The sequence below is a fragment of the Magnolia sinica genome, chromosome 12 (genome assembly GCF_029962835.1).
Source record: "Magnolia sinica isolate HGM2019 chromosome 12, MsV1, whole genome shotgun sequence".
NCBI lineage: Eukaryota > Viridiplantae > Streptophyta > Magnoliopsida > Magnoliales > Magnoliaceae > Magnolia > Magnolia sinica.
This window is the reverse complement of record NC_080584.1, coordinates 53,356,236-53,373,390: the sequence shown is the minus strand read 5'-3', so window position 1 is coordinate 53,373,390 and position 17,155 is coordinate 53,356,236. Positions and strand designations below refer to the sequence as shown.

The 17,155-nt window shown below is 39.6% G+C and overlaps 1 protein-coding gene across 1 annotated transcript in view; it reads right to left on the bottom strand.

Moving 5' to 3' along the window:
• Window positions 1-17,155, bottom strand: part of LOC131221385 (protein disulfide isomerase-like 5-4) — a 79,685-nt gene that overhangs the window by 36,852 nt on the left and 25,678 nt on the right. The window contains exons 6-8 of the mRNA XM_058216646.1: window positions 10,873-10,930; window positions 6,430-6,470; window positions 5,819-5,893 (exon numbers count right to left, since the gene is read on the bottom strand). Coding sequence (XP_058072629.1) covers window positions 5,819-5,893; window positions 6,430-6,470; window positions 10,873-10,930 — 174 coding nt within the window. The remainder of the gene's footprint in view (window positions 1-5,818; window positions 5,894-6,429; window positions 6,471-10,872; window positions 10,931-17,155) is intronic.

The following is a 17,155-nucleotide window of genomic DNA, read 5'->3' as shown; positions in this document are numbered from 1 at the left end:
TGCAGGACAATTAACCACTTGCTCTAAAAGCTCGAACTGATAGAGAATGGCGAATTAATCATTTTATCTCATAGCCCAGGCCCCACATCACATGGGTTTGGACATCAGTCGATCCCCCCTCGTGGGCCCCATATCACATGGGTACCGCCTCACACGAGTCAGCCGCGGCCCACCCCGAGTGTGCCCCTGCATCCCACAGGCAACCCCACTCGAGCCTGGTGTGAAAATGCTCCTGCATTACAATCATTATAAATTCTCAAGAAACAACCAGTATAGAATTTGAAACCTCGATAGATTTGGAGTTTAATTATAGGCGAATGGAGAATCCCTTATCTTGACCAACATCAGAACATCTAAGTCAAGTGTTGCAGTTTCTCAAAGGGTCCAAGATGAGGGACTTAGGAAGGAAGAGGTCCACGAACGCGTTAAACTATTGTGGTGCTACTCACCTTGTGCCAAAATAGATTTTCTACCTCTCCTTAAGCCACAATAGATGATGTTGAAGAGTGGTCTTTGGTGTGAAATTCACATGTGGCGTAATGGGATTACCACGGTAGGAAAACCCATTTCGATCATCCCTTAAGCCATAGGATTCTATACCTCCTTAACATCTTAGATTGGCTTTAAAGGGTTGTGTTGCTGAAATAATCATTTGAATTTAGCAACATTCAGTCCAATTGAAGATGGTTTCGATCAGACCGAAACTGGCCATTGCAGGACAAAACAGAATAGGTAAATTTGGCTTCAGTTCGATTTGACTCGGTCTAACCGAATGACAAGTTCGGTTCGACCGAAGTCACCTTCGGTCCAACCAAAAATGGCCAAAACAGTCCAGCAACATTCGGCCTTAATTCGGTCCAACCGAACCAATATTTGGTCCGACAGAGTGCGACTGAAGGTCAACTTCGGTCCGACTGACTCTGGCCAAAACAATCCAGCAGCTTTTAGTTCCAATTCGGTCCAACCGAACCAAATTTCGGTTCGATCGAAGATATTTCGATACGACTGAAGGCTCTCTCGGTGCAACCGAAATGTAGCCGTTAAAGATTCGTTGGAGCACTTTTCTATATATTTAGCTTCCAGATCTTTGCACAGATGATGGATTTTGGCATTTTAGAGACTCTAGTACATCCCAAGCCTAACCAAACATCCTAGACTCTATCCCAATGAGATTCATACACTCTTTTTGGTGATTATTCACTCGAATAAGCATTCCAAGCTTCTATTCAAGAAGAACATGATCGCATGCCTTCTCTAGAGTATTGAGACCAAGCTTATTGGTAAATCTATAGTCTCTACAAGACTCCAAAGTGTCCATCAGGTGAATCCCCTAGGAAAAATTTCTCATTAGTTGTAGGAGATTCAACCCACTCTCATCACCTTGGTCATCTTGAAGGAGTATTAAATGCAAAGAGATTGATCATGGAGCTAAAGCCTTGGCGAAGCGGCAGCAACATGATCAGGAGAGCATCGGGGAGCTGATTAAAGCACGGGAGAGCGGAGATCAAACAACCCATTGAGGCGCAACAAAAGGGGCTCAATCCAACAAGTTGTCATTGTAAGAGTCCAAGTTTACTCTCCTTCCTTGTGTGGGATTGCGGGTAAGAGTTTGTAAATCCAAAGTCGCATCAGTTCTTGTGTAGGACCTTGGCTCTTTTGTAGGGCCTAAATTTCTAGGTTCTTACGTAGGACCTTGACTCTGATGTGGAGTCTAAAATTCAAGTTCTAGTGGTAGGACCTCGACTCTTGTGTAGGGCCTAAAGCTTTGGATTCTTGGGTAGGACCCTTGCTCTTGTGTGCAGCATAAACTTAGAATCATTGTGTAGGGCTATAAAGGTTTGAGGTGAACTTGATTTAAAACCTCCGATAGTGAAATCCAGGACACTCATAGGTTGAGTGCGTCCACTGGGAGTGGAGTAGGCAAGTAGCCGAACCAATATACATGCTTGTGTTTGAGAATATTATTTGTCCATCTATCTGATTATGTAAATGTGTTTGAATGCTTAATTATGTATGCATGATTAGATGATTGCTTAAGTTATTAGGTAGTGCATCCCAGACACATATGTTCACTATCATATTATAGACTAGTTGCTTATTTGCACATCTTTTGTAGTCTATGTGATTGGACCCTCTATTGGCTTGGAAGCCTTAGAGTTACATTGCCTCACTTAGTTTAATTACTAATTAGTTTAAGTTAGGCATTGTTGTTTTAAATTGACATAAATTTTAATTGGTCCTAATCAACGCCCATCTAGGACTTAGCCTACATTCTCTAGCTCCGCAAGCTTCCGCAATTAAAAGCATAGCGGCTCATAAACTGCAATTTCATTCCTGGGGCAAATCAGGATAGGTGTGGCTTCGCTCCACGATAGTCAGCCCTTCGAGGAAGGAAAGGTTTCGCACCCAATTGAATCTCCAAAAATCAGAAATTTAGACTAGAAAAACGCAGCAATTTTATTAATCTTCATTGAGAAAAAAGACTACAAGGGGTGCCTGCTTATAATAAAACCCTATACCCCAAAACTCGTGCCATGTGCGCAACCTATTACTTGGAAACGAAGTAATAAAAAATAACAACTAATCAAAGCAATCTGAACTGTCCATGATATTCCTAATAATAATAATAAGCAAAACCCAAAGTAATAGGTCACATAAGGTAGTGGGCCACGATCATGAGATCCAATGATGGGATCCACATGATGATCAGGTCCACCCCAAGGAACCAAAACACATTCCTCTAACTAGGAGGCCCTCCATGGATGTCGTCATCGATCCAGATCGAAGGTGGGGCCCTCCTTGCGTACGTGCATAAGGGGGGTGTGCGTGTGCACAAGATGTCCCCATTAAGAGAAGATGAGGTTTTGGTACAGAAATCGAGATTGAAGAGTGAGTGGGCTGGAATTGCAAACAGTAAAAAAAATTAAAACAAAAATCGAGAAGAGAATGAAATAAAAAAACACCATACATGCTCTCTCTCTCTCTCTCTCTCTCTCTCTCTCTCTCTCTCTCTCTCCTGCTACACCTAATCTTTTCAAAATTAAAAACCCTGCAACATGTCTTTTATTTCATCATATTTAATACTCCGGCAGCTCAATGGGCCCCATTGTGATGTTTATGCGAAATCCACCCCCAACAACTGGGTGTGTCACCCCATTTTAGGCCAAGAGCCCAAAAATCAGCCCCATCCGTGATTCAGGTGGACCAGATGTTTGGAAACAGTGTTCAAGGCCACAATCACCCTCCAAATTATTTTCCATACAATGTTCCAATCGTGTGGTCCATCTAAATCACGGATGAGCTTGATTTTTGGGACACGTTCCTAAATTTTGTTGTGACATCTAATGGTTGGAGTGGATTTCATATAATCATCATGGTGGGGCCCTATAAAAACCAAGGGTGGACATCTCTCTCTAAATTGTTCCCTTTGGTGTGGCCCATCTAAATCACAAGTTAGCCTGATTCTTTTGCCCAGGTCCTAATGTGAGATTACACATCTAATGGTCGGAGTGGATTTCCTGTACTGCATCACAGAGGACCCCGTAAAAAAACAAGGGTGGCATCTTTCACGAATATATTAAAAATATTATCTTACAGGAAATCCTTGACTTTTTTATGGGGACCACCTTGATGTGTATGTGGCAACCACTCCGACCATTCGATGTGTAATCCCACGTTAGGCCCAGGGCCAAAAAGCTGACATGTGATTCGGGTGGGCCACACTAAAGGAAATAGTTTGAAGAGAGACGCCCAACCTTGATTTTTAAAGGGCCCACCGAGATGATCATATGAAATCCAACCAACCATTAGATTCCATACCAAAATTTAGCCAAGGGGCCCAAAAATCAAGCCCATCTGTGATTCAAGTGGACCACACCAAGGAAAATAATTTGGAGGGTGAACGTTGCCCTTTACACTATTTCCAACCGTGTGGTCCACCTGAATCATGAATGGGGCTAATTTTGGGGCCTTGGGCCTAATGTGGGGTGACGCACCTGGTGGTCTAGTGAATTTCACATAAACATCATAGTGAGCCAACCTGAGCCACCAACCCCTTTGCTTGCCAACTTCCCTCGACAAAATCTAACAAAAGGGGAGTTGTATGATACTTTGCAACATCTAAAACTTGATGTGCATAACATATGCACTCAAAAATTGTACACGCGTCATATATTAACTCAAACTAAACCAATAAAATTGTGAATTATGAACCCATTGTTGTTAAGTCACGGTCCCAAAAGAAGATTGTTTGAACAATCCTGAACTTTGATTCATGAGCACTTGTTTGTTGAAAAAGGCCCATTGGATATTTTCTTTAATAATTGTCCTATAAATGTCCAACAATATCATTGTCAAATGAGTAAAGAAACCTAATTTTGGATTATAAGACAATTTGGACAATTTAATTTCAATTACTTGTACACCACATGTGCAATTTTAGAAACAATTAATTGGTTGTGTTTTTATACATGTCTTCTATGATTTATAAATTATATGAACCGATTTTTAATATAGTTGTATTAATTATGTCGGACAAGCATATAGTTTAGGACCTTATACAAAGGAAACTTATTATGTGTACTGATTCTTTTGTGATCTCGAGTTGTAAGTGCATAATGATGTCTTTTTTCAAACATCCCCTGAAGTTTCATTAAATGTTTCGACCAAACTCACAATGTTCCGCAAAAACAGCAATACATGTGATACTTTCCATCCGATAACCAATATGTTTCCATATCCAAAAGGTGCAATACATGCATCGATACCGATACTAAAAACAATGCAAATGAGGACCTTTATATGGGGATAGGATTCTTCTAGCTGATTTACATGAATGGCTAAGATGGTGCCATGTGCTATCACCCGATGGCCAAGCATACTCTAGAACTTAAATAGATGAATCTAAATAGCCCTTACTACAAAACCCAGTTGAGAGCTCCAAAAATCTCCATACTACATGCTTCCACCGTTCCCTAGAATTCTCTACACTCTTGTACAATATACTCACCTCACTATATGCATTAGTAGAGTCAAATTTGGTTGAGTCCATGATTTAGCTCCTGCAAATGTTCCGTCAGTGACAGCCTGCTTGATACACTGAGGGCCTGTTTCATACGTGGGCATAGATGGTATTAGGTGGGATGGAATTGCATTTGGTCCCGTGCAAATTCCATCCGGCCTTTGGGGAGGATGAAAAGGGTTGGGATTAGGTAGGATGGAATTGCATTTGGTCTCATGCAGGATTTCCGATGGATTTTGAAAGCCACTACACATGTGGACCCCACATTGATGCATGTGTTTTATTCACGATGTCTATCCTTATACACCCTTTACCCGTGACATTCTAATTATATGTGTACAAGTGACCGACATCCATTGCGAATTGGGTTTGTTGATTACAATTCCATGGTCCACCAAATGGGGTTTTGCTTAACCGAGTGTTTTTCCCATAGCAAGAATTTTATACCAGACATGGGGATTGGATGGCCTAAATACCATGGTATTTCCAGACATGCAATCATTGTGCAATAATGGTGGTAATCCCATCCAATACAATTCCATACCATTTAATCCAATGGATTGGGTATATTCCATGCCCATCCTTTTTACCATTTGTAAATAAAGATGACACAGCTTTTGTATCTCCCTGTACCGTTCATATCTAATAGAATCTCTTTTAGCAAAAAAAATGCGAAGAAAAAAAAAAAAAGAAATGTCCAGATCCCTTTTTATGAAAAATCGTCCTTACATGAATTTAATTCAGTATGAGTTTGATAAAAGATCTACTTCACAATCAATAAAATAAAATGTATAGTACCTCCGACACAAGACTCCTTGATCAGTGCAATCAACCTTGGCCAAGAGGATTCGTCCATCCATTTCAGGGTCATATCTGAAGAAATGAGTCCAATGGCATTCTTGAAAATAATTCCCACAAACTAAACCAAAGGAAATCAATTCACAATCAAGCCAATACAGAGTTTTATGAGTTCCGCTAACCCCACACACACCCTTTCACGTGATAACAGTTGCCAAACTGGTAGTTGCATGTCAAACATATGAGCCATACACAAGGCAGGCATCACAATGTAGATTACCTCACCAAAGAGCCAAGCCAGTCTATTCATTTGGTAGTTTACATATTGAATGTGAACTATTTGCAACTTTTGAACTTTCCATTGTTTTCATACATGTGAGCCACCTAATGAATTAAATAACCAGATTTTTGGCTAGGGAATCTACATGGTGGGGCCTGCCTAATGGATGCTTAGATGTTCCACACATGCCAAATTGGTACGTGTTTCCACCTATAGACGTGTATGCAGAGAGGTGTCTCTTTGCCACAGGGTGTGTGGATGGGTAGCACAACAAGTACACTGTTTCAAAAACGTTCATGATTTTAGAAAAGAAAATGCAGATTTGGAGTACCTCTCTCTTATTCTTTTAGCCGCTTTCTCCCAAGATGGTTTCTGGAAGAAACAACTCGTGAGGCTGTTTATAGAACAAACTAACTCAAAATCGACTGTAGACTAAGATTTTAAAGAATCATTTCATAGATAATCATTATAACCAAATATTAGTCTACTGCTGAAAACACACAAACACCAATATTTCAGAACATTTATGAATATGAGCATATGAGCAAGCAAATGAAAGTAATAATATTGGCTAGCAGACAGTTAAGATACTCATAAATTTGCATATATTTGAATATCATTCAAGAAAAATAAGCACTGCCAAGGAACAAGTGACACTAATTGTTGAACAAAGGGTATTTGCATTCAATGAAAAGCACAAAAACCAACATGATGTCATGTCACAAAGCACAAAAGTCACGGTAAACAAAAAACAATTAGTGCATGTGACACAGGACCATCCAATGGGAGACCACAAGTGGTCCCATTACTGTTGATTGAAGATCAGGCCCATCCAAAGGTCCTGATTACAAATTTGTCATATCCAACCATACATATTAATGATTAGACTATCCAGCCATCTAAATTGAAGATCTATAACGAATTAATCATCCAGAATGAGATGATGAAAGATCAAGACCCTATCAACTGTCCTAATGAATGGCCTAGACAAGATTAACTGTTTGATTCACCTTTGGGTTGCATAGATAAATCAGAGGGCTAAAAAGTCACCCATTGATTGAAATGTAGTCCACAAGTCCAATCAAATACCATGTCTTTATATATGAATAGTTTGAAGTTTGAGAGGTTCTGTACCACCATATGCATTATATACGGCAAACACTTGGGAGTACACACCCATATAGATGGTAAAGAAAAAGATGTCATGAGATTAGAACACTTTATCTCGTTTCCTTTAGTATGTCTCTTTTTTTAGAACAACCTTGAGAGAGTTGGACGTGAGTTGCCTACGACCTGGCCTGCAAGAAGTTCCTGCAGTCGGAAGCTACATGAGGCCCACTGAGATCTCCAAGAGAAATCCACCCTATCCATCAGTTTACCTAGGCCAAGTTAGGTCATGATTCCAAAAATGAGCCAAATCCAAAACTTAAGTGGACCACACTACAAGAAAAGGTGGGGATAGAAATGCCCACCATAGTCACTCGCTCGGGGGTATACCCTAAGCCCGACGCATCCATTGAGAGACACAACGCTCCATTTTAGGTCATGATCCCAAAAAATGAGCCAGATCCAAAACTTTAGCGGATCACACTACAAGAAAAAGTGGGGATAGAAATGCCCACCATGGAAACCATCCTGGGGCCCGCCATGATGTTTATTTGTCATCCAAATCATTCATAAGGTCATTCTAACTTGGATGAACTGAAAATATAAATATTAGCCTGGTCCAAAACTTCAATGTTGCCAAAAAGATTTTGACAGTGGGTGTTCCATCCCCACTGTTTCCTGTAGTGTGGTCCACTTGAGTTTCGGATTTGGCTCATTTTTGGGATCATGCAGTAACATGAGCGGGCGAAACTGATGGATGGGGTGGATTTCTCAAATGTCTCAATAGACTCCACATAGCTTCCGACCGCAGGAACTTCCTCTAGGTGGGGGTCACAAGCAACACTCATTTGAGAGAGTTTAGGGCATTTTTATGTGTGAGCCAATTGGATTTAAGTATTGGCTTCTTTAAGTAGGAGTTTATTCTTAATTAAATTTTGTATCATGGCCATACTACAAAGCCGTACATTGGGAATGATGCAGGACAATTAACCACTTGCTCTAAAAGCTCGAACTGTTAGAGCATGGCAAATTAATCCCTTTATCTCATAGCCCAGGACCCACATCTCATTAGTTAGGACCTCGACCAAACCCCCCTCGTGGGCCCCAAATCACATGGGTACTGCCTCACACAGGCCGCCCACCCCGAGTGTATCCCCGCATCCCACAGGCTACCCACTTGAGTCCGGTGTGAAATGCGCATTAATCACCTCCAGTAAGGAGTCTCGAACACGAGACCTCCCCCATGGCCCCCGCCCACCCCGAGTGTGCCCCTGCATCCTACAAGCGACCCCATTCGAGCCCGGTGTGAAAATGGCCCTACATTAATCACCCCCGGTGAGGAGTCTCGAACACGAAACCCCCCGCTTTGATACCAATTTGATGCAGGACAATTAACTACTTGCTCTAAAAGCTCGAACTGTTGGAGTATGGCGAATTAATCCCTTTCTCTCATAGTCCAGGCCCCACATCTTATGGGTTAGGACCTCGGCCGAACCCTCCTTGTGGGCTCCAAATCACATAGGTACCGCCTCAGACGAGCCGCCCACCCCGAGTGTGTCCCCCCATCCCACTGGCTACCCCACTTGAGCCCGGTGTTAAAATGCGCATCAATCACCCCTGGTGAGGAGTCTCGAACTCGAGACCTCCCCTGTGAGCCCCACCCACCCCGAGTGTGCCCCTGCATCCCACAGGCAACCCCACTCGAGCCTGGTGTGAAAATGCCCCTGCATTAATCACCCCCAGTGAGGACTCTCGAACACGAGACCTCCCCTGTGGGCCCCGCTCACCCTGAGTGTGCCCCTGCATCCTACGGGGGACCCCACTCGAGCCTGGTGTGAAAATGCCCCTGCATTAGGGAACTTTTGAAGGAGGCTACGATGGAATAGAAATTCCTCCTTTTCGAATATTGGATAGGATTCTAGCTATAGAAGTGTGACTCTTCTATGAGCCCCTTTGGTAGTATCTATCAAATTTATGGTCTAAGTCCACATATCTATCAAATTTTATATTTATTTTCCTATTCTTTGTTGCAAATTGAAGAATAATAAATTAGAGCATCCTCAGTAGTATTTCAAGAATGGCATGTATTCTTATATGAATAAGCTGATTTAGTTCCATCTTTGATTCCTCCGTTATCATACTATGAGAGTATAATGGAGTTCTATTAAGAGGACTAGTTTAGGAGTTGCAATAAACATAGTTCACATTTCCTGTGGCTTCCCAATATTTGCTGAAATTGGGGGCCAACACAAAACATGGGGCATCTTGTCACTTTCATGTGAGCTCCCATGCCTTCGGAAAGCAGTATAGTTCTTTTGGACTACCCAACGTTGGATAAAAGTAGGCCCACTTGTGCAAACTGAAAGCCCAAACATACTCTTCAATGTCTCAGCTCGAACATTATATACTACATAGCACCTCTTACCAATGTTTTATGTATCGGTGGTACAAGTACAACCAATCATGCAACTAATATTAAGCACCTATGTCACATAATTGAATAAACAAATATACATGATAAATTGGCCGATAACTGATGGTCAATGTACGGGAACAAATGTCCTCCTCTGTAGCTATCAGTGATCCGTGTGGTGGCCCAAACTGTTTCACCAACTCCATACAAGCAAAACTAGAGCACAGTGTACTCATCCACACGAATAAGAGGAATAGACTGAGGTTAAAATTTAAAATAAATAATTTAAAAAAAAAAAAAAAGCAGCTCTAGAAGTTTCTCTTCTGCCACTATAACATAAAGCTATGACTACGGAAGAAGTTGTAGCTTGTAGGTAGACAAACAATGGGAGGAAATTAGAACGTGAACACTTGGACCTAATCGCTATTGGTAGAAATGCATTCATTAGTGATAAGAGCAGGGGAGACCTACTTTACGAGTGGGTTAAATCGGCTGACTTGGATAACAAAATTGCCACCCTGATCCAAACATTAACCAGAAAGGTAGCAACTACACGCATTGTCATTGAAAGGGTTATGGCTGAGGTAAGGAGACTTCTTTCATGCATTGGCAAAGAGCCCAACACCTAAGGAAGAAGGCCTGTTGGACCCACCATAATGCCCTAAAAATCTTCCAAACTAAAAGATCATAGACACCTTAATCATATATTGGCAGCCCACTTGTAGAAAATTAGGATTGCCCCATCAGGGAGATTTTTCAACATAATTAACCCATGGTAGGACACATCAGATCAAGAACCTGAGCTCCACTAGTACAAATTCAGGGCAAAAGGATACCATGCATATCCTGGGACCTAGGATCATATAATTCCTCCCATGTTAAATGTTCTAGTCCGTTACAGTATATTTCCAATGTCACTAAAGGTAACACTACTGGGGAATGAAACCTGGATCACTCACACACAAGACGTTATCTCTACCAGCTCATCCAATGAGCATCTAAAGAAAGTTCAAGCTATGTGATGCTTAATAGTGACTTAAGAATGAGCATGTTCATTCTATCTACATCAAGAAATTAAACTTTAAATTAGAGTTGTAAAATAACCAAACATTTAGGTGAATACATAGTTGCGTATAAGAAAATCTGCCATTTATAATCATTTAAGTAGGCATTGATATTAGACATTACGAGCAACTTAAAACAGATATTTCACAAATTCTACATAATACAGTGAAAAGAAGGTGGAAATATTACCAAGCGGTTACTCCATTGACACCAAGGAGCATAAAAGTTTACAACCAGAATTGGAAACCTACAAAAGAAACACTTATTGCAAAGTTAATGGGAAGAAATAAAACATTTTATCATTTTTTCTTCATAAGGGATTATCTCAATCTTAATTAAGAAACTGATTATCCATAACCCTTCTTGATTCAAGGAGTAACACAGGATTCAAAAACATTTAGCATAATAGATTACCTGTTGAGATGCAAATTTTGAGTTCCAAAATATACAATAATCATTTCATGTTCAGGCTTAGCAATCTGAATTTGCTAAAGAAACATATCACTACGCATAAAAGGAAATAAAAATGATTGATAAGCATAGTCAGATTCTATAATTAAGAACACCAAAGCCAGTATCCAAAACATAGATATTAATATAACACATACAAGCTAGGGAGATGGAACTCCCAGTTTCCCAAATTCCCAGGCTTGGATATTACCAATTAGTATGCATATCCCATTTACAACTTACTAGTCGTATTGCATTTTATGGTTGTTTCATGAAACATATCACCCATTGGTTTTTGGACTTCTAGCATGCTAAATTTTCCAAAATATTTAAATATTTAACGACTTTTTATATAAAGGCTTTTCACAATGCCCCTTTCACCTTCTTCTTCATAAAAATGTATGAAAACTAGAGTTAATCACACATGGAACGCAACAAGAATCTGTTCAAACCTAAAACACATGCTATGGGTATATCATATCATGTTTGGGTATCTTAGCACTAAGGGGCATTGAATATTAGATGTAAGTCTGTTCCTTTCTACAACAGCATTGGCCACTAAGCCTTTGCATTTCAACCGCTTTGTTCAACTAGTGATAATGAAAAATAGCTAGAATGGTCAAATGTGATTATCTTCTTTAGAAATAGTTTCCATTGGTCTTCACTTTCTTAATACATAGTTCATTTGAAAAACATGATTTTTTTTCCTTTAAAAATTTCCATCATCCCTTCGCATTCCTAATATTCAATTCATTCAAAAACGTAACATTTTTCTTTAAAATAGCTACTACAAGTCTTTGCTTTCTTAATATGCAATTCATTAAAAAAAAAGTGATCTTTTTTCCTACAGAAATAGTTTCTATACATCTTTGCTTCCTTAATACATAGTTTATTGAAAAAACATGACCTGAATTATATTTCTGACTAACATTTGAAGGTACAAAAAATCATGAGAAGTTGTTACAAATATGGAATTCAGGAGGTTGTGTTGTTCACCCACACAACCCCCCAATGCAGGTCCTCATAGATTTGAAAGGCAATTGTTGATGTCTTTGCCGATTTCCTTGAGGGAATTCCTTGGATGTTGGAGACAACTGAAGATTCAGAATATGGGAAGATCTCTGGTGTGGAAATTTACCGATCTCCTGTGTGTTCACTGGACTCTATAGCATTTCATTAGCCGGTAAGCTTTCATCTCTCAATGTTTTAGTAGAAAAGGTAGTGGGGTGGTTTGGACCCCATGCCTTTGCAAAAATATAAGGGCTGATGACTGTAGCAGCAAAGAAGAAGTCATGTTAATGAGGAGAATGAGGGAGAGAAATTGATTTTGTTCTCCACCCAAAAACTATTATTTATATCCAAAATAGTTACAAAAAAAAAACAGGGAGATAAATCCTAACCACCCAACCATAATAAAGTATTGGGCTTTTAGGACCACACACATCAGTATCCACACTCTTTACTGCTCACAGAAGAATATACTCAAACACTCCCCTCAAGCTGGTAGATGCCATACAAGTCGGGCTTGCTGATAATGGTACATCAGTGAGTGGAAGAAGCTAACTTGGTGAAGATATCCACATCTTGATGATCGGAACTGAGAAATAAGGAGTGTGACAAAATCTTGGCCACTAGATTTTCTCGAATAAAATAGCAGTTGACTTCAATATGTTTAGTATGTTCATGAAAAAGGGGATTGGAAGCAATGTGTATGACCGCTTAATTGTCACAATGTAGTGGGGAACAAAGGATAGCATCATGAAGCCCATGTCATGCAGAATCAATTTGGCCCAAATTATTTCATATGTTGCATGAGCCATTGCTCGATATTCAGCTTCAACAAAAGATCATGCCACAACAGTTTGCTTTTTGCTCTTCCACGTACCAAGATTGCCACCAGCAAACCAACAATACCCTGTTGTTAATCTATGATTAAACGTAGAACTTGCCCAGTCAGCATCACAAAAACCACTTATATTCAAGTGTCCATGATTAGAATAACGGACTCCTCAACCCAGAGCAGCTTTTATATGGCGAACAATTCAATATACCACTTCAAGGAGATGACGACATGGGTTTTTTCATAAATTGATTGACAAGCCCAACTACATAAGTAATATCAGTGCGCATGATGCTATGATGAATTGAGCAACAAAGAAAGCATCGGCACATGCCAGGATTATCAAACACTTTAGACTGTCTATCATGTAGCTTGCGATTTCCTCCAATGGGAGCATCAATAGGATAAGAAGAAAGTAACCCTGCATCAGAAAGGTGTGGGACATACTTTTGTTGGGGTAAAAAGATGCCTCTGGAGCGAGAAATTTCAATCCCAAAAAAATATTTGAGATGTTCGAGGTCTTTCATTTCAAAGGGAAATTCCAGAAATTTCTCAACTCGTTCAATTTCCTAAGTGCTGGTCCTTACAAGAATAATATTATCAACATATACCACTAGAATTGTCATGTTCTCATCAGTACATTTGCCAAATACAGAGTCAAAAGAACACCATTGGAAGCCAATCTCAGAGATTGTTTGGCCAAGTTTCTCGAACCATGTGCATATGGACTGATTGAGCCCGCAAAGTGCCTTCAGCAGTTTGCATACTTTACCAGTCTTCCCCTAAGACAAGAATCCAGGAGGGAGCTTCTTGTCGACCTCCTCATGTAGATCACCATGAATAAATGCAATTTTGACATCAAGTTGGTAAAGCAGCCAAACACGATGAGCTACAACGGATAGAAGTATGCGAAAAGAATTTAACTTTTCACCTAAAGCAAAGGTTTCTTGATAGTCTACCTCATATTGCTACATGAAGCCCTTGGCTACAAGATGAGCCTTATATCTATCAATTGAACCATTAATTTTGTATTTGAGAGTGAAACCCATTTGCAGCCTATAGCATGTTTTCCAAAGGAAGAGGAACCAAATCCCATTGTCTTTTGTTTCTCAAAGGCAATCATTTCCTCAACCATTGTTGCTTTCCAATGAGGATCAGCCATTTACAATTTTATGTATTTATTTATTTATTTATTTATTTATTTATTATTATTATTATCATTATTATTATTATTATTATTATTATTTATATATATATATATTATGTATTTATTTATTTATTTATTAATTATTATTACGATTATTATTATTATTATTATTATTATTATTATTATTATTATTATATATATATATATATATATATATATATATATATATATATATATATATATATATATATATATATTGGGTGGGGGGGGAGGTAACAAAGAATTTATTAGAAAGCTCAAACAACGAGCAAAGAATACAACACCATCTATCTTAAGGGCGTGTTTGATTTTCCAAGCATTTGGTAAATACACTACAAGTGAGTAATAATTACTTCACTGGGTAATTACAGCATTGTTATCGATGCTTGATTTGATACTTACTTTTTTGAGCTCTAAACCCGAGGAGATTGTGAAATATATGTGGGGCCCACCATGATGTCTGTGTCTTATCCACACCGTCCATCTGTTATGCCAGCTGAATTTAGAGCTTAACCAAAAAATGAGGCTGATACAAAGATCAAGTGGGCCACATCACAAGATTTAGGGAATCGAACATCTACCGTTAAAAACGTATCGGTGTTTACTTTAGTGTGGGCCACCTGAGTGTTCGATCAGGCTCATTTTTTGGCTCATGCCTTAAAATGTTACACTAAAACTGATGGATGGCTCAGATATATCATATATATCATGGTGGGGCCCAGAAATTTAAACCAGTCTTTTTACTTGGTTTTCAAGACAGAAATGCAAGTGCATTTTCAAACAGGTGAAGTAGTAATAATTACTAATTCCCAATGCATTTACGCGCGATTTGGAAAATCAAACACGCCCTAATACAATGAGGCTATACAAATAACCTCTTCAGCCCTTGCCCCAAGATTGTTGAAATAACAACGATTTCTCGCGCCCCAAATAGCCTAGAACACTGCCATAATGAGGAGTCTCCACCTAGCTTTACCGAACCTCCCAACACCTCCACCATGCCAAGCCCAAAGAAGGTCGTCCACTGAGTTCGGCATCACCCATGTCAACTAGAACAGCAAAAAAAAGTGACTCCATGCGTTAAAGGAAAGGGGACAATGGATAAACAATTGTCTCCTCATTACCTATGCACATGCAACAAATATTCAGAAGAATCATTGCCCTCCTCTCCAAGTTATCGATCATAAGGATTCGCTTCCAACAGACCAACCAAATGAAAACCGCCACTCGGGGGGGGGCAGGCATAAAACCAATGATGAAACAGATGACATGCAATACGAAGCGAGGAATCCAAAACTAATTCAAATAATGACTTGATGGAGAACTTCCCAGAAGCGTTTCTGGCCCACACCATAGAGTCTTCCTCAATAGGATTAATCTTGACATTTCTAAGAAAGTCTTGGAGGTTAGAGAATTCATTGACCTCAATATCCAAAAGATCTCTATGACAAGGCGGCATCCACACTACCGATTCCACCATAACTGAGAAACAATAAGCTACCAAGATGAATTGGTCGAGGGCCAGCATAGCCATACTTGGGAACATAGCCTGCAATTCAAGATCCCTGCACTACTTGTCAGTCCAAAAATGAATGTGGGACCCTTTTCCCGAAGCAAAAGATGTGCCCCTGCGGACAAAATGCTCAATAGACGGCACTGCTTTCCAAATGGCGGAAGCTCGATAAAGTGACAAAGACTTCACGAACCAGCCGCTTTCCTGCGTACCATATTTATTAGCCACTACTTCCATCCGCAGCTTCCCTTCCTCTACTCCAAACCTCCAAACCCACTTTCCAAATAAAGAGGTGTTCATATCCCCTAAAGGTCTGATGCATGCCCCCCTTCCTTAATTGGCCTACACGCGTCGGCCACTTGAGTAGATGAAATTTCTTCCCTTCACTATTGCCATTCCACAGATAATGTCTTCTCAGCTTTTCAAGCCTAGAGAGAACCGACTTCGGGCATTGGAATAAGGACAGGAAATAGATGGGCATGTTCGAGAACGCCGCCGTCTTGATGATCTACAACTTTAGTTGAAATGGAAATAGAAGAAATGGCTGATAGATAAGAGTGATATCAAGGAGATAAATCTTCGTAAGATACATGGGATCAGAAGTGCAATAAAGAGTGCCTTTCCGGAGAGCTATAAGAAGAACCAAATTATCAAATTCCAAAGTTAAGGAGTGGTGATCAGGTTGTATCTTAGGCGATTTCTTCTGTCTAGAAGATACTTTTAGTTCTTTGCTCGGCCACTATTTTGGACCACATCATTGGAAAAAATGTCAATGGTGAGAAGAGGAAGAGGAAGCTAGGTTAGTGTTTTACCATGTCAATTAAAGTAAGAGATGTTTTCAAACAATGAAACATCTTTGGAAACATATCTTCTCTTATTTACACAGCAATACCACTTATACACTTTATGAGGATTAGAATATCTCAAAAAGACATTTGATTGCTTTAGGTCCAAGTTTGGGTTTAGACAGTCCAAGTAGATGGACAAAACATGGACAACCAAATACTTTGGGTGGGAGGATGAATAAGGAAGCATTTGGTTTCAAAACTTCAATGGGTGTCTATAATCTACAACAGTTGTGGAAGCTTGATTGATAATGTAAGTGACTAAAAGTATGGCTTATTCCCAATATGTTTTTGGAATTAGCGTGCCAAGCAACAAGGAACAGTGACCTAATAGATGGCAATTTTTATTTTCCGCAACATGGTGTGTATGGGTAGGAGGTTTGAAATTTTCTATGCAAAATCTATGAAATACTTCTATAGATCATGGTGATGTAGATATTCCAGGCATTGTCAAACTGGAATAATTTGATTTTTGTATCATATTGGCTAACAACCATTTGATGGAATGTTTTTGTTACAATCAGAACTTCCTCTTGAATTTTCAACAAGCCCACGTGCCCATCAGAATGAATAAACTAGAAGGGAAACATGCTCTTCGTATTACTAGGAGAAAAAGAAGTCTTACAATGCTGTGCAAG